Genomic DNA, 17,889 nt, shown 5'->3' with positions numbered 1-17,889 from the left:
GTGGCAGTAATGGGGTGGGGGGGGCGGAGGGGACATCAGTGGGACACTGAGGGGACAGTGAGGGGGTGCGGCACTAATGGGACACAGAGGGGACACTGAATGGATGTGACAGTGATGGGATGTGGGGGAGAGGGGACATCAGTGGGACACTGAGGGGGTGTGGCAGTAATGGGATTTGGGGGGGACATCAATGGGGCACAGAGGGGACACTGAATGGATGTGACAGTGATGGGATGTGGGGGAGAGGGGACATCAGTGGGACACTGAGGGGGTGTGGCAGTAATGGGATTTGGGGGGGACATCAATGGGGCACAGAGGGGACACTGAGGGGGTGTGGCAGCAATGGGGTGGGGGGGCGGAGGGGACATCAGTGGGACACTGAGGGGACAGTGGGGGGGTGCGGCACTAATGGGACACAGAGGGGACACTGAATGGATGTGACAGTGATGGGATGTGGGGGAGAGGGGACATCAGTGGGACATGGAGGGGGTGTGGCAGTAATGGGATTTGGGGGGGACATCAATGGGATGTGGAGGGGACACAGAGGGGGTGTGGTGTCAGTAGGAGGTGGGGGGGGACATTGGGACACAGAGGGGACACTGAATGGATGTGACAGCGATGGGATGTGGGGGAGAGGGGACATCAGTGGGACACAGAGGGGACACAGAGTGGATGTGGTAGCGGTGGGGGGCGGATGTGGGGCACTGAGGGATGCAGCAGCGATGGGACGGGGGGGGGGACACTGAGGGGGTGTGGCAGTAATGTGACACTGAATGGATGTGGGGGGAGAGGGGACATCAGTGGGACACTGAGGGGACACTGAGGGGGTGTGGCAGCAGTGGGACATGGAGGGGACATCAATGGGACACAGAGGGGACACTGAATGGGTGTGACAGCGATGGGATGTGGGGGGTGGAGGGGACATCAGTGGGACACTCAGGGGACAGTGAGGGGGTGTGGCAGCAGTGGGACATGGAGGGGACATCAATGGGACACAGAGGGGACACTGAATGGATGTGACAGCGATGGGATGTGGGGACAGAGGGGACATCAATGGGACACTGAATGGGTGTGACAGCAATGGGACATGGAGGGGACACTGAGGGGGTGCGGCACTAATGGGACACAGAGGGGACACTGAATGGATGTGACAGCGATGGGATGTGGGGGAGAGGGGACATCAGTGGGACACTGAGGGGGTGTGGCAGTAATGGGATTTGGGGGGGACATCAGTGGGGTACAGAGGGGACACTGAGGGGGTGCAGCAGCAGTGGGACGTGGAGGGGACATCAATGGGACATGGGGGGGACACTGAATGGGTGTGACAGCGATGGGATGTGGGGGAGAGGGGACATCAGTGGGACACTGAGGGGACAGTGGGGGGGTGTGGCAGCAATGGGACGTGGGGGGGGTATCAATGGGGCACAGAGGGGACACTGAGGGGGTGTGGCAGTAATGGGGTTTGGGGGGGACATCAGTGGGACACAGAGAGGACACTGAGGGGGTGTGGTGTCAGTGGGATGTGGGGGGACATCAATGGGACACAGAGGGGACACTGAATGGATGTGACAGTGATGGGATGTGGGGGAGAGGGGACATCAGAGGGACACTGAGGGGACACAGAGTGGATGTGGTAGCGGTGGGGGGCGGATGTGGGGCACTGAGGGATGCAGCAGCGATGGGACGGAGGGGGGACACTGAGGGGGTGTGGCAGTAATGTGGCACTGAATGGATGTGGGGGGAGAGGGGACATCAGTGGGACACTGAGGGGACACTGAGGGGGTGTGGCAGCAGTGGGACATGGAGGGGACATCAATGGGACACAGAGGGGACACTGAATGGGTGTGACAGCGATGGGATGTGGGGGGTGGAGGGGACATCAGTGGGACACTCAGGGGACAGTGAGGGGGTGTGGCACCAATGGGACGTGGAGGGGACACTGAGGGGGTGTGGTGTCAGTGGGACGTGGGGGGGACATCAGTGGGACACAGAGGGGACACTGAATGGATGTGACAGCGATGGGATGTGGGGACAGAGGGGACATCAATGGGACACTGAATGGGTGTGACAGCAATGGGACATGGAGGGGACACTGAGGGGGTGCGGCACTAATGGGACACAGAGGGGACACTGAAGGGATGTGACAGCGATGGGATGTGGGGGAGAGGGGACATCAGTGGGACACTGAGGGGGTGTGGCAGTAATGGGATTTGGGGGGGACATCAATGGGGCACAGAGGGGACACTGAGGGGGTGTGGCAGTAATGGGGTGTGGGGGGACAGGGGACAGCAGTGGGACACTGAGGGGGTGTGGCAGTAATGGGATTTGGGGGGGACATCAGTGGGACACAGAGGGGACACTGAGGGGGTGTGACAGCGATGGGACGTAGGGGGATGTCAATGGGACACTGAGGGGACACTGAATGGGTGTGACAGCGATGGGACATGGAGGGACATTGAGGGGGTGTGGCAGTAATGGGGTGGGGGGGCAGAGGGGACATCAGTGGGACACTGAGGGGACAGTGAGGGGGTGCGGCACTAATGGGACACAGAGGGGACACTGAATGGATGTGACAGTGATGGGATGTGGGGGAGAGGGGACATCAGTGGGACACTGAGGGGGTGTGGCAGTAATGGGATTTGGGGGGGACATCAATGGGGCACAGAGGGGACACTGAGGGGATGTGGCAGCAATGGGACGTGGAGGGGACACTGAATGGATGTGGCACTGATGGAACGTGGGGGGGACACTGAGGGGGTGTGGCACCAATGGGATGTGGGGGGAGAGGGGACATCAGAGGGACACTGAGGGGACACAGAGTGGATGTGGTAGTGGTGGGGGGCGGATGTGGGGCACTGAGGGATGCAGCAGCGATGGGACGGGGGGGGACACTGAGGGGGTGTGGCAGTAATGGGGTGTGGGGGGACAGGGGACAGCAGTGGGACACTGAGGGGACACTGAGGGGGTGCGGCACCAATGGGATGTGGAGGGGACACTGAGGGGGGTGTGGTGTCAGTGGGATGTGGGGGGGACATCAGTGGGACACAGAGGGGACACTGAATGGATGTGACAGCGATGGGATGTGGGGGGAGAGGGGACATCAGTGGGACACTGAGGGGACACTGAGGGGGTGTGGCAGCAGTGGGATGTGGGGGGACATCAATGGGGCACAGAGGGGACACTGAACGGATGTGACAGCAATGGGATGTGGGGGGGACACCGAATGGGTGTGGCAGTAATGGGGTGTGGGGGGAGAGGGGACATCAGTGGGACACAGAGGGGCCACGGAATGGATGTGGCACCGATGGGACACGGAGGGGGGCGCTGTGTGATCACAGGTGGGGATTCCCCCTCGGCAGCGCCCCCTCTGCACCCCAAACCCCACCTGCAGCCCCCCCCCCCCCCCGTGTCCCATCTCCCCCCCATCCATCCTCCATCCCTCTCCCCATTCCTGGCTGTCCCCCCCTCTTATCCCCCCCCCCCCCCTCCGTGTCCCCCCCCATACACCCCTCCTCTCTGCCCCCCACTTCCAGTCACCCCCTCTGGAATCCCCCACCCATCATCCTGACCCCAAAGCCCCCATCCCCCCCCGTACCCCCACAACCCCCCCCATACCTCCACATCCCTCCCATACCCCCACATTCCCCTAAACCCCGCATCCCCCCCATGCCCCCAAATCCCCCCACACTTCCACATCCCCCCCCAGACCCCCACATCCCCCCCAAATCTCCCTCTATACCCCCAAATCCCGCTGTACCCCAACATTCCCCCACCCCCCATCCCTCACTGTCCCCCCAAATCCCCCCAAATCCCCCCTGTATCCCCATATCCCCCCCACTCCCATATCCCCCTCTACACTCCCAAATCCCCCCCGTAGCCCCCCATTGCCCCCATCCCCCACTGTCCCCCCAAATCTCCCCTGTATCCCCATATCCCCCCATGCCCCCACATCCCCCCCACTCCCATATCCCCCCTACAGTCCCAAATCCCCCCCATAGCCCCACATTCCCCCCATCCCCCACTGTCCCCCAAATCCCCCCATATTTCCACATATCCCCCCATACCCCCACATCCCCCCCATATCTCCCCACTCCCATATCCCCCCCGTAGCCCCCCATTGCCCCCCATCCCCCACTGTCCCCCCAAATCTCCCCTGTATCCCCATATCCCCCCATACCCCCACATCCCCCCCACATCCCCCCCACTCCCATATCCCCCCTACAGTCCCAAATCCCCCCCGTAGCCCCACATTCCCCCCCATCCCCCACATCCCCCCCAAATCTCCCCTGTATCCCCAAATCCCGCTGTACCCCCACATCCCCCCCATATCTCCCCACTCCCATATCCCCCTCTACACCCCCAAATCCCCCCCGTACCCCCACATTCCCCCACCCCCCATCCCTCACTGTCCCCCCAAATCCCCCCTGTATCCCCACATCCCCCCATACCCCCACATCCCCCCCATATCTCCCCACTCCCAAATCCCCCCCGTAGCCCCACATTCCCCCCCACATCCCTCACTGTACCCCCAAATCCCCCATATTTCCACATACCCCCCCATACCCCCACATCGCCCACCCCCAAATCCCCCCCATACCCCCACATTCCCCCCGGACCCCCAAATCTCCCCATCCTTTCATACCCCCCCCTATACTCCCAAATCCCCCCACAGCCCCACATCCTCCACTGTACCCCACATCCCTCCCATCCCCCCATACCTCCACATCCCCCCCTGAACCCCCATTTTCCCCTTCCCCCCCCCCCCATTCCCTCTGTGTGGTTCCCATGGTGACTGCAACTCCGGGAGCTCCGCTGGGAAGTGGGGAAATGGAAGGGGAAATGGATGGGGAAATGAGTGGGGAAATGGATGGGGAAATGGAAGGGGATGGAGAAGATGGGTGGGGAAATGAAAGGGGAAATGGAAGGGGAAATGGATGGGGAAATGGAAGGGGAAATGGATGGGGAAATGGAAGGGGAAATCAAAGGGGAAATTAATGGGGAAATCAAAGGGGAAATGAATGAGGAAATGGAAGGGAAAAGGGATGGGGAAATGAAAGGGGAAATGAAAGGGGAAATGGATGGGGAAATGGATGGGGAAATGAATGGGGAGTGGGGGAATGGGGACGAATCCTTTTCCCCCCCCGCCCCCCCCGCCCCATTTCAAAGCCCCCCCCCCCCCCCCGAGAGCCCAGGCTGTGCGTGTGGGGCCGCGCGGCAGCAGCCCTCCTGGTGGGGGGGGTCGGGGGGGGGGGGAGTTGGGAGCCGCTCCCGGAGCCCCCCCAACCCCATCCCCGTCCCCCCCCCCCCATCCCTCCATCCCTTTGTTACCATGGCAACCGGAGCGCGGTGCCCCCCGGCGCGGTGTTGGGGTCCGCGGTGCTCAGCTGGGGGGGACGGTTCCCCGCCGCCGCCGCCATCCCGGCTCACCGCCGCCTCCGGGGGGAGGATGGGGGGGGGGGGGGGCGACGGGGGAGGTTATTCGGGGGTTCCCCCCCCGCCCCGCATCGCTATTTTCGGCAGCTCCGGGCGGGGGGGGGGGGAAGGGAGGGATGAATCACCGGGAGGGGGGAGCGGCGGCGAACCGACAGCACCCCGCGGTGGGGGGGGGGAGGGGGGGCGATGCTGTGGGGCTGCGGGCCGTGGGGTGGGGGGCACAGCTCAGTGGGGCTGGGGGCAATGGGGCAACAGGGAGGGGGGCACAGTGGGGCTTGGGGTGGTGGGATTGGGGGGCACAGCATAGCAGGTCTGGGGGTTGTGGGGTGGTGGGGTGGGGGGCACAGCACAGTGGGGCAATGGGGCAGCAGGGGTGGGGGGCACAGTGGGGCTGGGGGTGGTGGAGATGGGGGTCACAGCATAGCAGGTCTGGGGGTCTTGGGGTGGGGGGCACAACTCAATGGGGCTGGGGGCAATGGGGCAGTGGGGATGGGGGGCACAGCATAGCTGGGGTGCGGGGCACAGCACAGTGGGGCAATAGGGCAGTGGGGCTGGGGGCAATGGGGCAGCAGGGGTGGGGGGCACAGTGGGGCTGGGGGTGGTGGGGTGGTGGGGATTGGGGGGCATAGCTCAGTGGGGTGGGGGGCACAGCTCAATGGGGCAATGGGGCAGTGGGGGTGCGGGCACAGCTCAATGGGGCTGGGGGCAATGGGGCAGTGGGGATGGGGGGCACAGCATAGCTGGGGTGGGGGTCACGGGGTGGTGGGGTGGGGGGCACAGCACAGTGGGGCAGTGGGGCAGCAGGGGTGGGCAGCACAGTGGGGGTGGGGGTGGTGGGGATTGGGGGGCACAGCATAGCAGGTCTGGGGGTCGTGGGGATGGGGGGCACAGCACAGTGGGGCAGTGGGGGTGTGGGCACAGCTCAGTGGGGCTGGGGGCAATGGGGCAGCAGGGATGGGGGGCACAGTGGGGCTGGGGGTGGTGGGGTGGTAGGGATGAGGGTCACAGCATAGCAGGTCTGGGGGTCATGGGGTGGGGGGCACAGCTCAATGGGGCAATGGGGCAGCAGGGGTGGGGGGCACAGTGGGGCTGGGGGTGGTGGGGATTGGGGGGCACAGCATTGCAGGTCTGGGGGTTGTGGGGTGGTGGGGTGGGGGGCACAGCTCAATGGGGCTGAGGGCAATGGGGCAGCAGGGGTGGGGGGCACAGTGGGACTGGGGGTGGTGGGGTGGTGGGGATTGGGGGGCACAGCATAGCTGGGGTGGGGGTCACAGGGTGGTGGGGTGTGGGGCACAGCACAGTGGGGCAGTGGGGCAGCAGGGGTGGGCAGCACAGTGGGACTGGGGGTGGTGGGGTGGTGGGGATGGGGGGTCACAGCATAGCAGGTCTGGGGGTCATGGGGTGGTGGGGTGGGGGGCACAGCTCAGTGGGGCTGAGGGCAATGGGGCGGTGGGGTTGTGGGGCAGCGCTGTGGGCATCACACGAGAAGGGGCCGTTATTACTCTGCCCGCCCCCCCGCAGGCGCTCATCCCCGCATTCCGCGCTCCGATTCCCCGCACCTCCCCGACCGCCCCCATTCATCCCCGCCCCATTCATCCCCGCCCCGCCCCCATTCAGCCCCGCCCCGCCCCATTCATCCCCCGCCCATCTCCTCTCCCCGTCCTCTGATTGGCTCCTTCTCCCACCAATCAGTGCGGAGCGGGAGTTCTGGCCCCGCCTCTTTCGGACTCGGTGCGTTCTCCCGGAAGCACGTGATCGAGCGGCGCATGCGCGCTGCGCGTACCGGAAGCACGTGTTCGGGCGGCGCATGCGCGGTGCAGGTACCGGAGTGGGCTGGGGGCGCTCCGCGTCCCACGGGGCCGTCCCCCCATACCCCGTAGGGCTGCCCTGCGCGTCCTCACCGTACCGCGTGGGGGAGCCCCGCGTGTTCCCCTATAACGGTGCCCCCCCACCCCATAGGGGCTCCCAAATGCCCCCCCCCCAACCCCATAGGACTGCTCTGCGTCCTCGTGCGTCCCATAGAGATGCCCCATATGTCCCGTGCTCTCCTATAGAGGTGCCCCCCTCACCCCATAGGGGCGCCCCATACGTCCCTCCGATTCTAAAGATGCCCCATACATCCCCCACCCCTCCCCATAGGAATCCCCCATACGTCCCCCCCACCCCGTAGAGGGCGCTCTCCAACTCCATAGAGATCCCCCATATGTTCCCTCCACCCCATAGAGGTGCCCTCCAACTCCGTAGGGATCCCCCATATGTCCCCTCCACCCCATAGGGGTACCCCACGTGCCCCGTCCACCCCATAGGGCGTCCCCCACTACCCTACAGATGGGGGTCTGGGGGTCGTGGGGTGGGGGGCACAGCTCAATGGGGTGGGGAGCACAGCACAGTGGGGCAGTGGGGGTGCGGGCAACAGCTCAGTGGGGCGGGGGGCAATGGGGCAGCAGGGATGGGGGGCGCAGTGGGGCTGGGGGTGGTGGGGTGGTGGGGATTGGGGGGCGCAGAGGTGTCCCCACCCCATAGGGCCGCCCCGTGTCCTCATCCCCCCACCCCACGTATACCCCATAGCATCCCCCACATTCCCCCCCCCACACCCCTTACTGCCGCCCCCCATATATCCCCCCCGGGCCGCCCCACCTCCTCCCCCCTTCTCACCCTCCGCCCCACAGCGCCCCCCCCCCGCGCCCCATGGCGTCCCGTGGCCGCGCTCGGGGCCGTGGGGCGCTGACGTTCAGCACGGAGGCGGTGGGCATCGGGAAGGGCGACGCGCTGCCGCCCCCCACCCTGCAGCCCTCCCCGCTCTTCCCGGTGAGTTTTGCTTTTGGGGGGGGGGGGGGGGGGGGTTCAAGGGGGGGTCTTCAGCCCCACGGGGGGGGTCCTCAGCCCCACGGGGGGGGTCTTCAGCCCCACAAGTGCTCCCATTGAGCCCACGCTGACCCCGCAGGCCGTGGAGTGCCGGGCGGTGCCGCTGCCGGGGGGGGAGGAGGTGGAGTACATGCTGGCGCTGAAGCAGGAGCTGCGGGGGGCCATGAAGGGGCTCCCCTACTTCGTCCGCCCCGGCGCCCCACACAGAGGTATGGGGCGGACCCACAGCCCCTCCTGTGCCCACCCCCCCCCCCATCCCGGGTGGACCCCCTGATGTTCTCCGTGCTGTCGTCCCGCAGACATCGAGCGCTACTCGGATAAATACCAACTGTCCAGCCCCATAGATGGGGCCATCGAGTGGAACCCAGGTGTGGGGCAGAGTGGGGTGCTGTGGGGCAAAGCGGGGTGCTGTGGGGTGCTCCATAGATGGGGCCATCGAGTGGAACCCAGGTGTGGGGCAGAAGGGGCTGCTCTGGGGCAGAGGGAGCTGCTGTGGGGTGCCCCATAGATAGAGTTATTGATTGGAACCCAGGTGTGGGGCAGAGGGGGCTGCTGTGGGGCAAAGGGGGGTGCTGTGGGGTGCCCCATAGATGGGGCCATCGAGTGGAACCCAGGTGTGGGGCAGAAGGGGCTGCTGTGGGGCAGAGTGGGGTGCGGTGGAGTGCCCCATAGATGGGGCCATTGAGTAGAACCCAGGTGTGGGGCAGAGTGGGGGTGCTGTGGGGCAAAGCGGGGTGCTGTGGGGTGCCCCATAGATGGGGCCATTGATTAGAACCCAGTTGTGGGGCAGAGGGAGCTGCTGTGGGGTGCCCTATAGATGGGGCCATTGATTGGAACTCAGTTGTGGGGCAGAGCGGGGTGTGGTGGGGCAAAGGGGAGTGCGGTGGGGTGCCCCATAGATGGGACCATTGAGTGGAACCCAGTTGTGGGGCAGAGCAGGGTGCTGTGGGGCAAAGGGGGGTGCTGTGGGGTGCCCCATAGATGGAGCCATTGAGTGGAACCCAGGTGTGGGGCAGAGCGGGATGCTGTGGGGTGCCCCATAGATGGGGCCATTGATTGAGTGGAACCCAGGTGTGGGTCAGAGGGGCTGCTGTGGGGCAAAGCGGGGTGCTGTGGGGTGCCCCATAGATGGGCCATTGAGTGGAACCCCGGTGTGGGGCAGGGGGGCTATGGGGTGGGGGGATGCTATGGGGCAGGGGGGGCTGTGGGGGCGGGGGAGGCTATGGGGTGTGGGGTGCTATGGGGCAGGGAGATGTGGGGTAGGGGGGCTATGGGGTGTGGGGTGCTATGGGGTAGGGGGGGCTATGGGGCAGGAGAGGCTATGGGGTGTGGGGTGCTATGGGGCAGGGGGGCTGTGGGGAGGGGGGACTGTGGGGTGTGGGGTGCTATGGGGTAGGGGGGGCTATGGGGCAGGAGAGGCTATGGGGTGTGGGGTGCTATGGGGTAGGGGGAGCTATGGGGCAGGGGGGGCTGTGGGGTGGGAGATGCTATGGGGTGTGAGGTGCTATGGGGCAGGGAGATGTGGGTCAGGGAGGCTATGGGGTGCGAGGTGCTATGGGGCAGGGGGGCTTTGGGGCGCCCCATTGATGAAACCGTGGCATGGAAGTGTTTGTGGGGCAGTGGGGGTGGGCGGCTGTAGGGCAGGAGAGCCGTGCGGTGTCCGTCCCCCCCCCCACAGCCCCACAGCCCCACATCGCCCCACATCGCCCCACATCGCCCCACAGATTGGCGGCGGTTCCCGCGGGAGCTGAAGATCCGCGTGCGGCGGCTGCGCAAAGGCCGTGAGTGGGGCGCTGCCCCCCATTTCCCTCCCTGCCCCCCATGTGTCCCCCCCCAATGTGCCCCCCATTTCCCCCCCCATGTCCCCCCCACCCCCCATTTGCCCACCCCATGTGCCCCCATGTGCCACCCCATGTCCCCCTATGTCCTCCTGTGGCCCCCCATTTGCCCCCATGTCCCCCCGCTCCCCCATATGCCCACCCCATGTCCCCCCATGTCCCCCCATGTGACCCCCCATGTGACCCCCATATGCCCCCCATGCCCCCCCACCCCCCCTGTTTGCCCCCCATGTCCCCCCCACCCCCATAAGCCCACCCCATATGCCCCCATGTCCCCCCATATGCCACCCCAAGTCTCCCCCATGCCCCATATGCCCCCCCATGTCCCCTCCTGCCCCCCATATGCTCCCCCATGTGCCCTCCCACCCCCCAACCCCCCCATGTCCCTCCTGCCCCCCATATGCCCACCCCATATGCCCCCATGTCCCCCCATGTGACCCCCCATATGCCCCCCCATGCCCCCCCCGCCCCGCATTATGCCACCCCAAGTCCCCCCCCAACCCCATGTTCCCCCCTGCCCCCCCATATGCCCCCCCCACGCCCTCGCCCCCCCCATTTGCCCCCCCATGTGCCCCCCATGTCCCCCCCACCCCCGATATGCCCACCCCATAAGCCCCCGTGTCCCCCCATGTGCCCCCCCAAGTCTCCCCCCACCCCCCCATATGCCCCCCCTGCCCCCCCATGTCCCCCCTGCCCCCCATTATGCCACCCCAAGTCCCCCCCCACCCCCCCATGTGCCCCCCATGTTCCCCCCCACCCCCCCATGTGCCCCCCCATATGCCCCCATGTCCCCCCATGTGCCCCCCCGCCCCCCCATATGTCCCCCCATATGCCCCCCCTCCCCCCCATGCCACCCCTGGCCCCCATTATGCCACCCCAAATCCCCCCCCCCCCCCCATGTCCCCCCCAATTCCCCCCCATTTGCCCCCCATATGCCCCCCCATGTCTCCCCTATGTGCCCCCCAATGCCCCTCCATGCCCCCCCCAGCCCCCTATATGCCCCCCATGTCCCCCATGTACCCCCCCATATGCTCCCCCATACTCCCCCCCTTCCCCCCCATGCTCCCCATTGCCCTCCCCATATGCCCCCCCAATGCCCCCCCCACCCCCCATAGGCCCTACATCCCCCCCTCCCCCCCCCATACAACCCCCCCAATGTCCCCCCATGCCCCCCCCATGCCCCCCCCCTTTTCCCCACCCCCCAGGCTGACCCCCCCCCCACCCCACACAGGGAGCTGTGCGCCCCCCCCCCGCACTGCGCCGCGCCCCCCCCCCCCCGATAAGGAGGAGACCATAAAGAAGTTGGAGGTGATGGGGCTGAAATTTGGGGGGGGTCCCTTGTTTTTTTGGGGGGGTCACTCGATGGGGGGGGGGGGGGGATCAGCACTTTGGGAGTGGGGTCCTCACTTTGGGGGGGGGTCTTTACTTTGGGGGGAGTCGGAACGTTGTGAGTGGGGGTCCTCATTTTGGGGGGGGTCCACAGGTTTGGGGGGGTCCCACACTTTGGGGGGGGGGGGTCTCGTTTTGGGGGGGTCTTTACTTTGAGGGGGGGTCAACAGTTTGGGAGGGGGGGTCCTTTGAGGAGTCTTTTTGGGTGGGGGTCCTCAGTTTGGGGGTCCTCACTTTGAGAGGTCTTTACTTTTGGGGGGGGGGTCTCAGTTTGGGGGGGGTCCCACATTTTTTTGGGGGGGGTCTCTCACTTTGGGGGGGGTCCCACACTTTGAGGGGGGGTCTCGTTTTGGGGGGGGGGTCTTTACATTTGGGGGGGTCAATAGTTTGGGAGGGGGGGTCCTCACTTTGAGGGGGTCCTTTTCTTTGGGGGGGTCACTCGTTTGGGGGTGGGTCTTTACTTTGAGGGGGGGTCCCACACTTTGGGGGGGGGGTCCCACACTTTGGGAGTGGGGGTCCTTACTTTGAGGGGTCTTTTTGGGGGGGTCCTCAGTTTGGGGGGTCCTCAGTTTGGGGGTCCTCACTGTGAGAGATCTTTACTTTTGGGGGGGGGGTCTCAGTTTGGGGGGGGTCCCACATTTTTTGGGGGGGGGATACTTTGGGGGGAGGTCTCTCCCTTTTGGGGGGGGTCCCACACTTTGGGGGGGGGGGGTCTCGTTTTGGGGGGGGTCTTTACATTTGGGGGGGGTCAACAGTTTGGGAGGGGGGTCCTCACTTTGAGGGGTTCCCTTTATTTGGGGGGGTCACTCGCTTTGGGGGGGGTCTTTACTTTGAGGGGGGGTCCCACACTTCGGGGGGGGGTCCCACACTTTGGGAGTGGGGGTCCTTACTTTGAGGGGTCTTTTTGGGGGGGTCCTCAGTTTGGGGGGGGTCCTCAGTTTGGGGGTCCTCACTGTGAGAGGTCTTTACTTTTGGGGGGGGGGTCTCAGTTTGGGGGGGGTCCCACATTTTTTTTGGGGGGGAGATACTTTGGGGGGGGGTCTCTCCCTTTTGGGGGGGGTCCCACACTTTGGGGGGGGGGGTCTCGTTTGGGGGGGGGTCTTTACATTTGGGGGGGGTCAACAGTTTGGGAGAGGGGGTCTTCACTTTGAGGGGGTCCCTTTCTTTGGGGGGGGGTCTTTACTTTGAGGGGGGGTCCCACACTTTGGGGGGGGGGTCCCACACTTTGGGGGGGGGGTCCCAAATTTTGGGGGGGGGGGGTCTTTATTTTTGGGAGGGGGGTCCCACATTTTGGGGGGGGTCTCCCACTTTAGGGGGGGTCCCACATTTTGGGGGGTTCTCCCTTTGGGGGTCTTTGCTTTTGGGGGGGGGGGGTCGCCTGCTCTGGGGGGGGGGTCAGTCTGCACAGTGCCCCCCCCCGCAGCACCTGGAGAAGAAGGAGGAGGAAGTGACGTCAGAGGAGGAGGAGAAGGAGGAGGAGGAGGAGGGGGAGGGGCGCGACGAGGAGGGGGAGGAATACGACGAGGAGGAGCACGAGGAGGTGGGGCGGGGCTTAGGGATGGGGGGCGGGGCTTGGGCTGGAGGCCGGGCTTGGGATTGGGCGAGGCTTGAGGTTGGGGCGGGGCTTGGGGAGGGGGCCGGGCTTGGGATTGGGCGGGGCTTGAGGTGAGGGGCGGGGCTCGTGATTGGGTGGGGCTTGGAACTGGGCGGGGCTTGGAACTGGGCGGGGCTTGGGATTGGGTGGGGCTTGGGATTGGGGGCGGGGCTTGGAGTGATGGGTTGGGGGTTGGGGTGGGTGAGGGTTGGGGTATCTTTGGGGTTATGGGGTTTGGGGCTGGTTTTGGGATTGGGGTTATTGGGTCAGGGTTGGGGTTATGGGTCTGGGGTTGGGATGAAGGTTGGGTTTGGGGTTATAGGATCGGGGTTGGGATTAAGATTAGATTGGGATTAAGGTTGGGATTGGGGTTAGAGGATCGGGGTTGGGGTCAAGGTTGGGATTGCGATTGGGATTAAGGTTAGGATTGGGGTTATGGGGCCAGGGTTGAGATTAAGGTTGGGATTGAGATTATGGGGTTATGGGGCTGGGGTTGGGATTAAGATTGGGATTGGGGTTATGGGGTTGGGGTTATGGGGCCGGGATTGGGATTGAGGTTGGGATCGGGGTTATGGGGTTGGGGTTATGGGGCTGGAATTGGGATTGGGATTGAGATTAAGGTTAGGATTGGGGTTATAGGATCAGGGTTATGGGGTTGGGGTTATGGGGCTGGGGTTGGGATTAAGGTTAGGATTGGGATTAAGGTTGGGGTTGGGGTTATAGGATCAGGGTTGGGATTAAGGTTGGGATTGGGATTAAGGTTAGGATTGGGGTTATGGGGTTGGGATTAAGGTTGGGATTGAGGTTATGGGGTTGTGGGGCTGGGGTTGGGATTAAGGTTGGGATTGGGGCTATGGGGTTGTGGGGCTGGGGTTGGGATTAAGGTTGGGATTGGGATTAAGGTTAGGATTGGGGTTATGGGGTTGTGGGGCTGGGGTTGGTATTAAGGTTGGGATTGGGGTTATGGGGCTGGGGTTGGGATTATGGTGGGGATTGGCGTTATAGGATCGGGGTTGGCGTTATGGGGTTGAGATTGAGGCTATGGGGTTATGGGTTTGGGATTAAGATTGGAATTGGAGCTATAGGATTGGGGTTGGGATTATGAGGTTGGGATTGGGGTTTTGGGTTGGGATTGAGGTTATGGAGTTGGGGTTGGGATTGGGGTTATAGGATTGGAATTGGGGCTATGGAGTTGGGATTGGGGTTATGGGGTTATGGGGTTGGAATTAAGGTTGGGATTCGGGCTATAGGATTGGGGTTTTGGGGTTATGAGGTTGGGATTGAGGTTTTGGGGTGGGGATTGAGGTTACGGGGTTGGGGTTTTAGGGCTAAGGTTGGGGTTATGGGATCGGGGTTGGGATTGGGGTTAGGACTGGGGTTAAGGTTATGGGGTTGGGATTGGGCTTTTGGGGTTGGGATTGGGGTTATAGAATTGGGCTTAGGGCTGGGATTGGGATGAATTTTGGGGTTGTGGGGGCAGTGTTATGGGATTGGGATTAGGGTTGAGGTTCTGGGATGGGGATTGAGGTTATGGGGTCGGGGTTGGGATGGGATCGGGATTAGAGTTGAGGTTATGGGATTGTTTGGGAGATTAGGGTTGGGGTTATGGGGTCAGAACTGCGTTTATGGGGTCAGGATTAGGATGGGGACTGGGATTAACGTTGGGATTATGGGGTTGGCATTATGGGGTTATGGGGTCAGGGTTAGGATGAGGACTGGGATTAACATTGGGATTATGGGGTTGGCATTATGGGGCTATGGGGTCAGGGTTAGGATGGGGACTGGGATTAACATTGGGATTATGGAGTTGGCATTATGGGGTTATGGGATTGGGGTTAGTATGGGGACTGGATTAACGTTGGGATTATGGAGTTGGCATTATGGGATGATGGGGACTGAGATTAACATTGGGATTATAGGGTTGGTGTTATGGAGTTATGGGGTCAGGGTTAGGATTGGGACTGGGATTAACATTGGGATGACGGGATTGGTGTTATAGGGTTGTGGGGTCAGGCTTAGGATAGGGACTGGCAGTGACATTAGGATGATGGGGTTGGCGTTATGGGGTCGGGGTCCAAAGGGGGGGTCATGAGGTGACCCCAAATCTGCCCCCTCCCCTCCAGGAGACCGATTACATCATGTCCTACTTTGACAACGGGGAGGACTTCGGGGCGGACAGCGATGACAATGGGGACGAAGCGGTGTACTGATGGAGGTGGGGCACCCAGCAACACCCCCCCCCAATGTCACCCCCCCCAATGTCACCCCCCCAATGTCACTCCCCCCAATGTCACCCCCCCAATGTCACCCCCCCCAATGTCACCCCCCCCCAATGCCACCCCCCCATGTCACCCCCCCAATGTCACCCCCCCCCAATGTCACCCCCCCCCAATGTCACCCCCCCAATGTCACCCCCCCCAATGTCACCCCCCCCATGTCACCCCCCCCCGAATGTCACCCCCCCCCAATGTCACCCCCTCAATGTCACCCCCCCCCAACGTCACCCCCCCCAACGTCACACCCCCCCAACGTCACCCCCCCAACGTCACACCCCCCTGTGTCACCCCCCCCCAATGTCACCCCCCCAACGTCACCCTCCTCCAATGTCACCCCCCCAACGTCACCCCCCTCCAATGTCACCCCCCCATGTCACCCCCCCCCCGGGTCACCCCCCCCACCCGGACCCCCATCCCAGTGCCACCAATGGGGACACCCCTGTCCCAGTGCCCCCCCAGCCCCCCCCCACCCCATACACCCCTGTCCCAGTGCCCCCCCCCCACCCATCCCCCACCTATCCCCCCCCCACCCCATCCCAGTGTCACACACCCCCCCCCTTACACCCATCCCAGTGCCCCCCCCACCCTGACAGCTGTGTCCCCTCTTTTTTTCCCAGTGCCCCCCCCCACCCGGACCCCCATCCCAGTGCCACCCACCGGTAGGGACCCCCACATCCCAGTGCCCCCCCCACCCTGACAGCTGTGTCCCCTCTCGTGTCCCCAGTGCCCCTCCGTCCCCCCCCACCTGGACCCCCAAATCCCAGTGCCCCCCCCCCCCGACCCCATCCCAGTGTCACCAGTGAGGTCACCACTGTCCCAGTGCCCCCCCTCACCCCTCCCCTACCTCTCCCCCCCCACCCTATCCCAGTGCCACCCCCCCCACCTGGACCCCCATCCCAGTGCCACCAATGGGGACACCCCTGTCCCAGTGCCCCCCCAGCCCCCCCCCACCCCATACACCCCTGTCCAGTGCCCCCCCCCACCCATCCCCCAGCTATTCCCCCCCACCCTGACACCCATCCCAGTGCCCCCCCCCACTTTGACAACCCATGTCCCCTCTCGTGTCCCCAGCGCCCCCCCCCACACCCAGACACCCATCCCAGTGCCACCAATGGGGACACAGCTGTCCCAGTGCCCCCCCCGCCAACCCTCCCCCACCTATCCCCCCCACCCATCCCAGTGCCCCCCCCCAACCTGGACACCCTATCCCAGTGTCACCCCCCCCCACCCTGACCCCCATCCCAGTGCCACCAGTGGGGACCCCCCCATCCCAGTGCCCCCCCCACCCTGACCCCCGTGTCCCCTCTTGTGTCCCCCGTGCCCCTTCGTCCCCCCCCGCCCCATACACCCCTGTCCCAGTGCCCCCCCCCCACAACCCACCCCCACCTCTCCCCCCCCATCCCAGTGTCACCCCCCCCACCCTGATCTCCATTACAGTGCCACCAGTGGGGACCCCCCATGTCCCAGTGCCCCCCCCCCAACTCTCCCCCACCTCTCCCCCCCCCCACCCTGACCCCCATCCCAGTGTCCTCTGTTGTGTCCCAGTACCTCCCCCCTGTCCCCCCCCCACCTGGACACCGCTGTCCCAGTGCCCCCCCCCACCCCATCCCAGTGCCCCCCCCACGCTGACACCCATATCCCCTCTTATGTCCCCAATAATGCCCCCCCCCCCCCCAGGACACCCATCGCAGCGCCATCAGCTCCCGTGGACCCCCACCCCGCAGTGCCCCCCCCCTCGTGGAGCTGTGTCCCCCACTGCGGTCTGCAGTGCCCCCCCCCATTGCGCTGCGCTTCTCCGCGCTGCCAGCAGAGGGCGCTGGAGGTGCGCTGATGGGTACGGGGGGGGCGCCGTGGGGGGGGGGGCGCCTCCTATGGGGACACCGCACCGCCCCACAGTGGGGGGTCACCCAACGCCCCCCCCCCAAATCGGACCAAAGGGTTTTTATGCGCTTTTATGTCACTTTTTAACCTGGGGGGGGGAGGGGGGGGGGGTACAGATGGGGCTGGAAGGGAGGAGGAGGGGGTGGAGGGGGGGGGGGGGGGTCGTTTATGGGGTGGGGGGGCACGAATTGGGGGGGGGGGGGAGGGAGACGAACACATAGGGGTGGGACCGGGGGGGGGGGGGGGGGGCACTTATGGGGCTGGGACGGGGGGGTGGGGGGGCATATGGGACCGGGGGGGGGCACTTATGGGGCTGGGACGGGGGGGGGGGGGGGGGGGCATATGGGGTGACCCCCCCCTCCCCCCGCTGTAATGCGCCCCACTTTGGGGCACGACGGACCCCCCCCCAAAATGTCCATCTCCGCGCATTAAAGCCGTTGTTTTTGTGGGGTCTCCCGGCTGGGCGTGCAAATAACCCCGGGGGGGGGGGGGAAGGAACGGGGGGGGGGCCGTCCACGTGCACAAACAGCCCCCCCCCCCCCCCATCCCAGCTGTGCACGCGGGCGGCGCGTGGGCTCCTCGTGTAGGGCCGCCCCCCCCCCCCCCCCCCCGT

At 64.9% G+C, this 17,889-nt stretch overlaps 1 protein-coding gene across 1 annotated transcript; it reads left to right on the top strand.

The window, feature by feature from the left end:
* Positions 1-7,225: 7,225 nt before the first annotated feature.
* Positions 7,226-17,393, top strand: POLR3GL (RNA polymerase III subunit GL). Its single transcript, XM_040652487.2, has 9 exons — positions 7,226-7,253; positions 8,103-8,241; positions 8,378-8,507; positions 8,598-8,666; positions 10,023-10,079; positions 11,368-11,444; positions 12,949-13,065; positions 15,243-15,334; positions 17,073-17,393. The coding sequence occupies exons 2-8, from the start codon at positions 8,122-8,124 to the stop codon at positions 15,327-15,329; spliced, it is 657 nt and encodes a 218-aa protein (XP_040508421.1). The 5' UTR covers positions 7,226-7,253; positions 8,103-8,121; the 3' UTR covers positions 15,330-15,334; positions 17,073-17,393.
* Positions 17,394-17,889: the final 496 nt, after the last annotated feature.

The sequence above is a fragment of the Gallus gallus genome, chromosome 25, assembly GCF_016699485.2.
Source record: "Gallus gallus isolate bGalGal1 chromosome 25, bGalGal1.mat.broiler.GRCg7b, whole genome shotgun sequence".
NCBI lineage: Eukaryota > Metazoa > Chordata > Aves > Galliformes > Phasianidae > Gallus > Gallus gallus.
Note: the sequence above shows the minus strand (reverse complement) of the source record. Positions and strands in the feature narration are given on the sequence as shown.

What these genes read in the sequence shown, in the direction of transcription:
- POLR3GL (XM_040652487.2), top strand. Translation starts at nt 8,122, where the DNA reads ATGGCGTCCCGTGGCCGCGCTCGGGGCCGTGGGGCGCTGACGTTCAGC. An exon ending in AGACCATAAAGAAGTTGGAG is followed by an intron (nt 11,445 to 12,948) that starts GTGATGGGGCTG and finishes CCCCCCCCGCAG; the next exon opens with CACCTGGAGAAGAAGGAGGA. An exon ending in ACGAGGAGGAGCACGAGGAG is followed by an intron (nt 13,066 to 15,242) that starts GTGGGGCGGGGC and finishes CCTCCCCTCCAG; the next exon opens with GAGACCGATTACATCATGTC.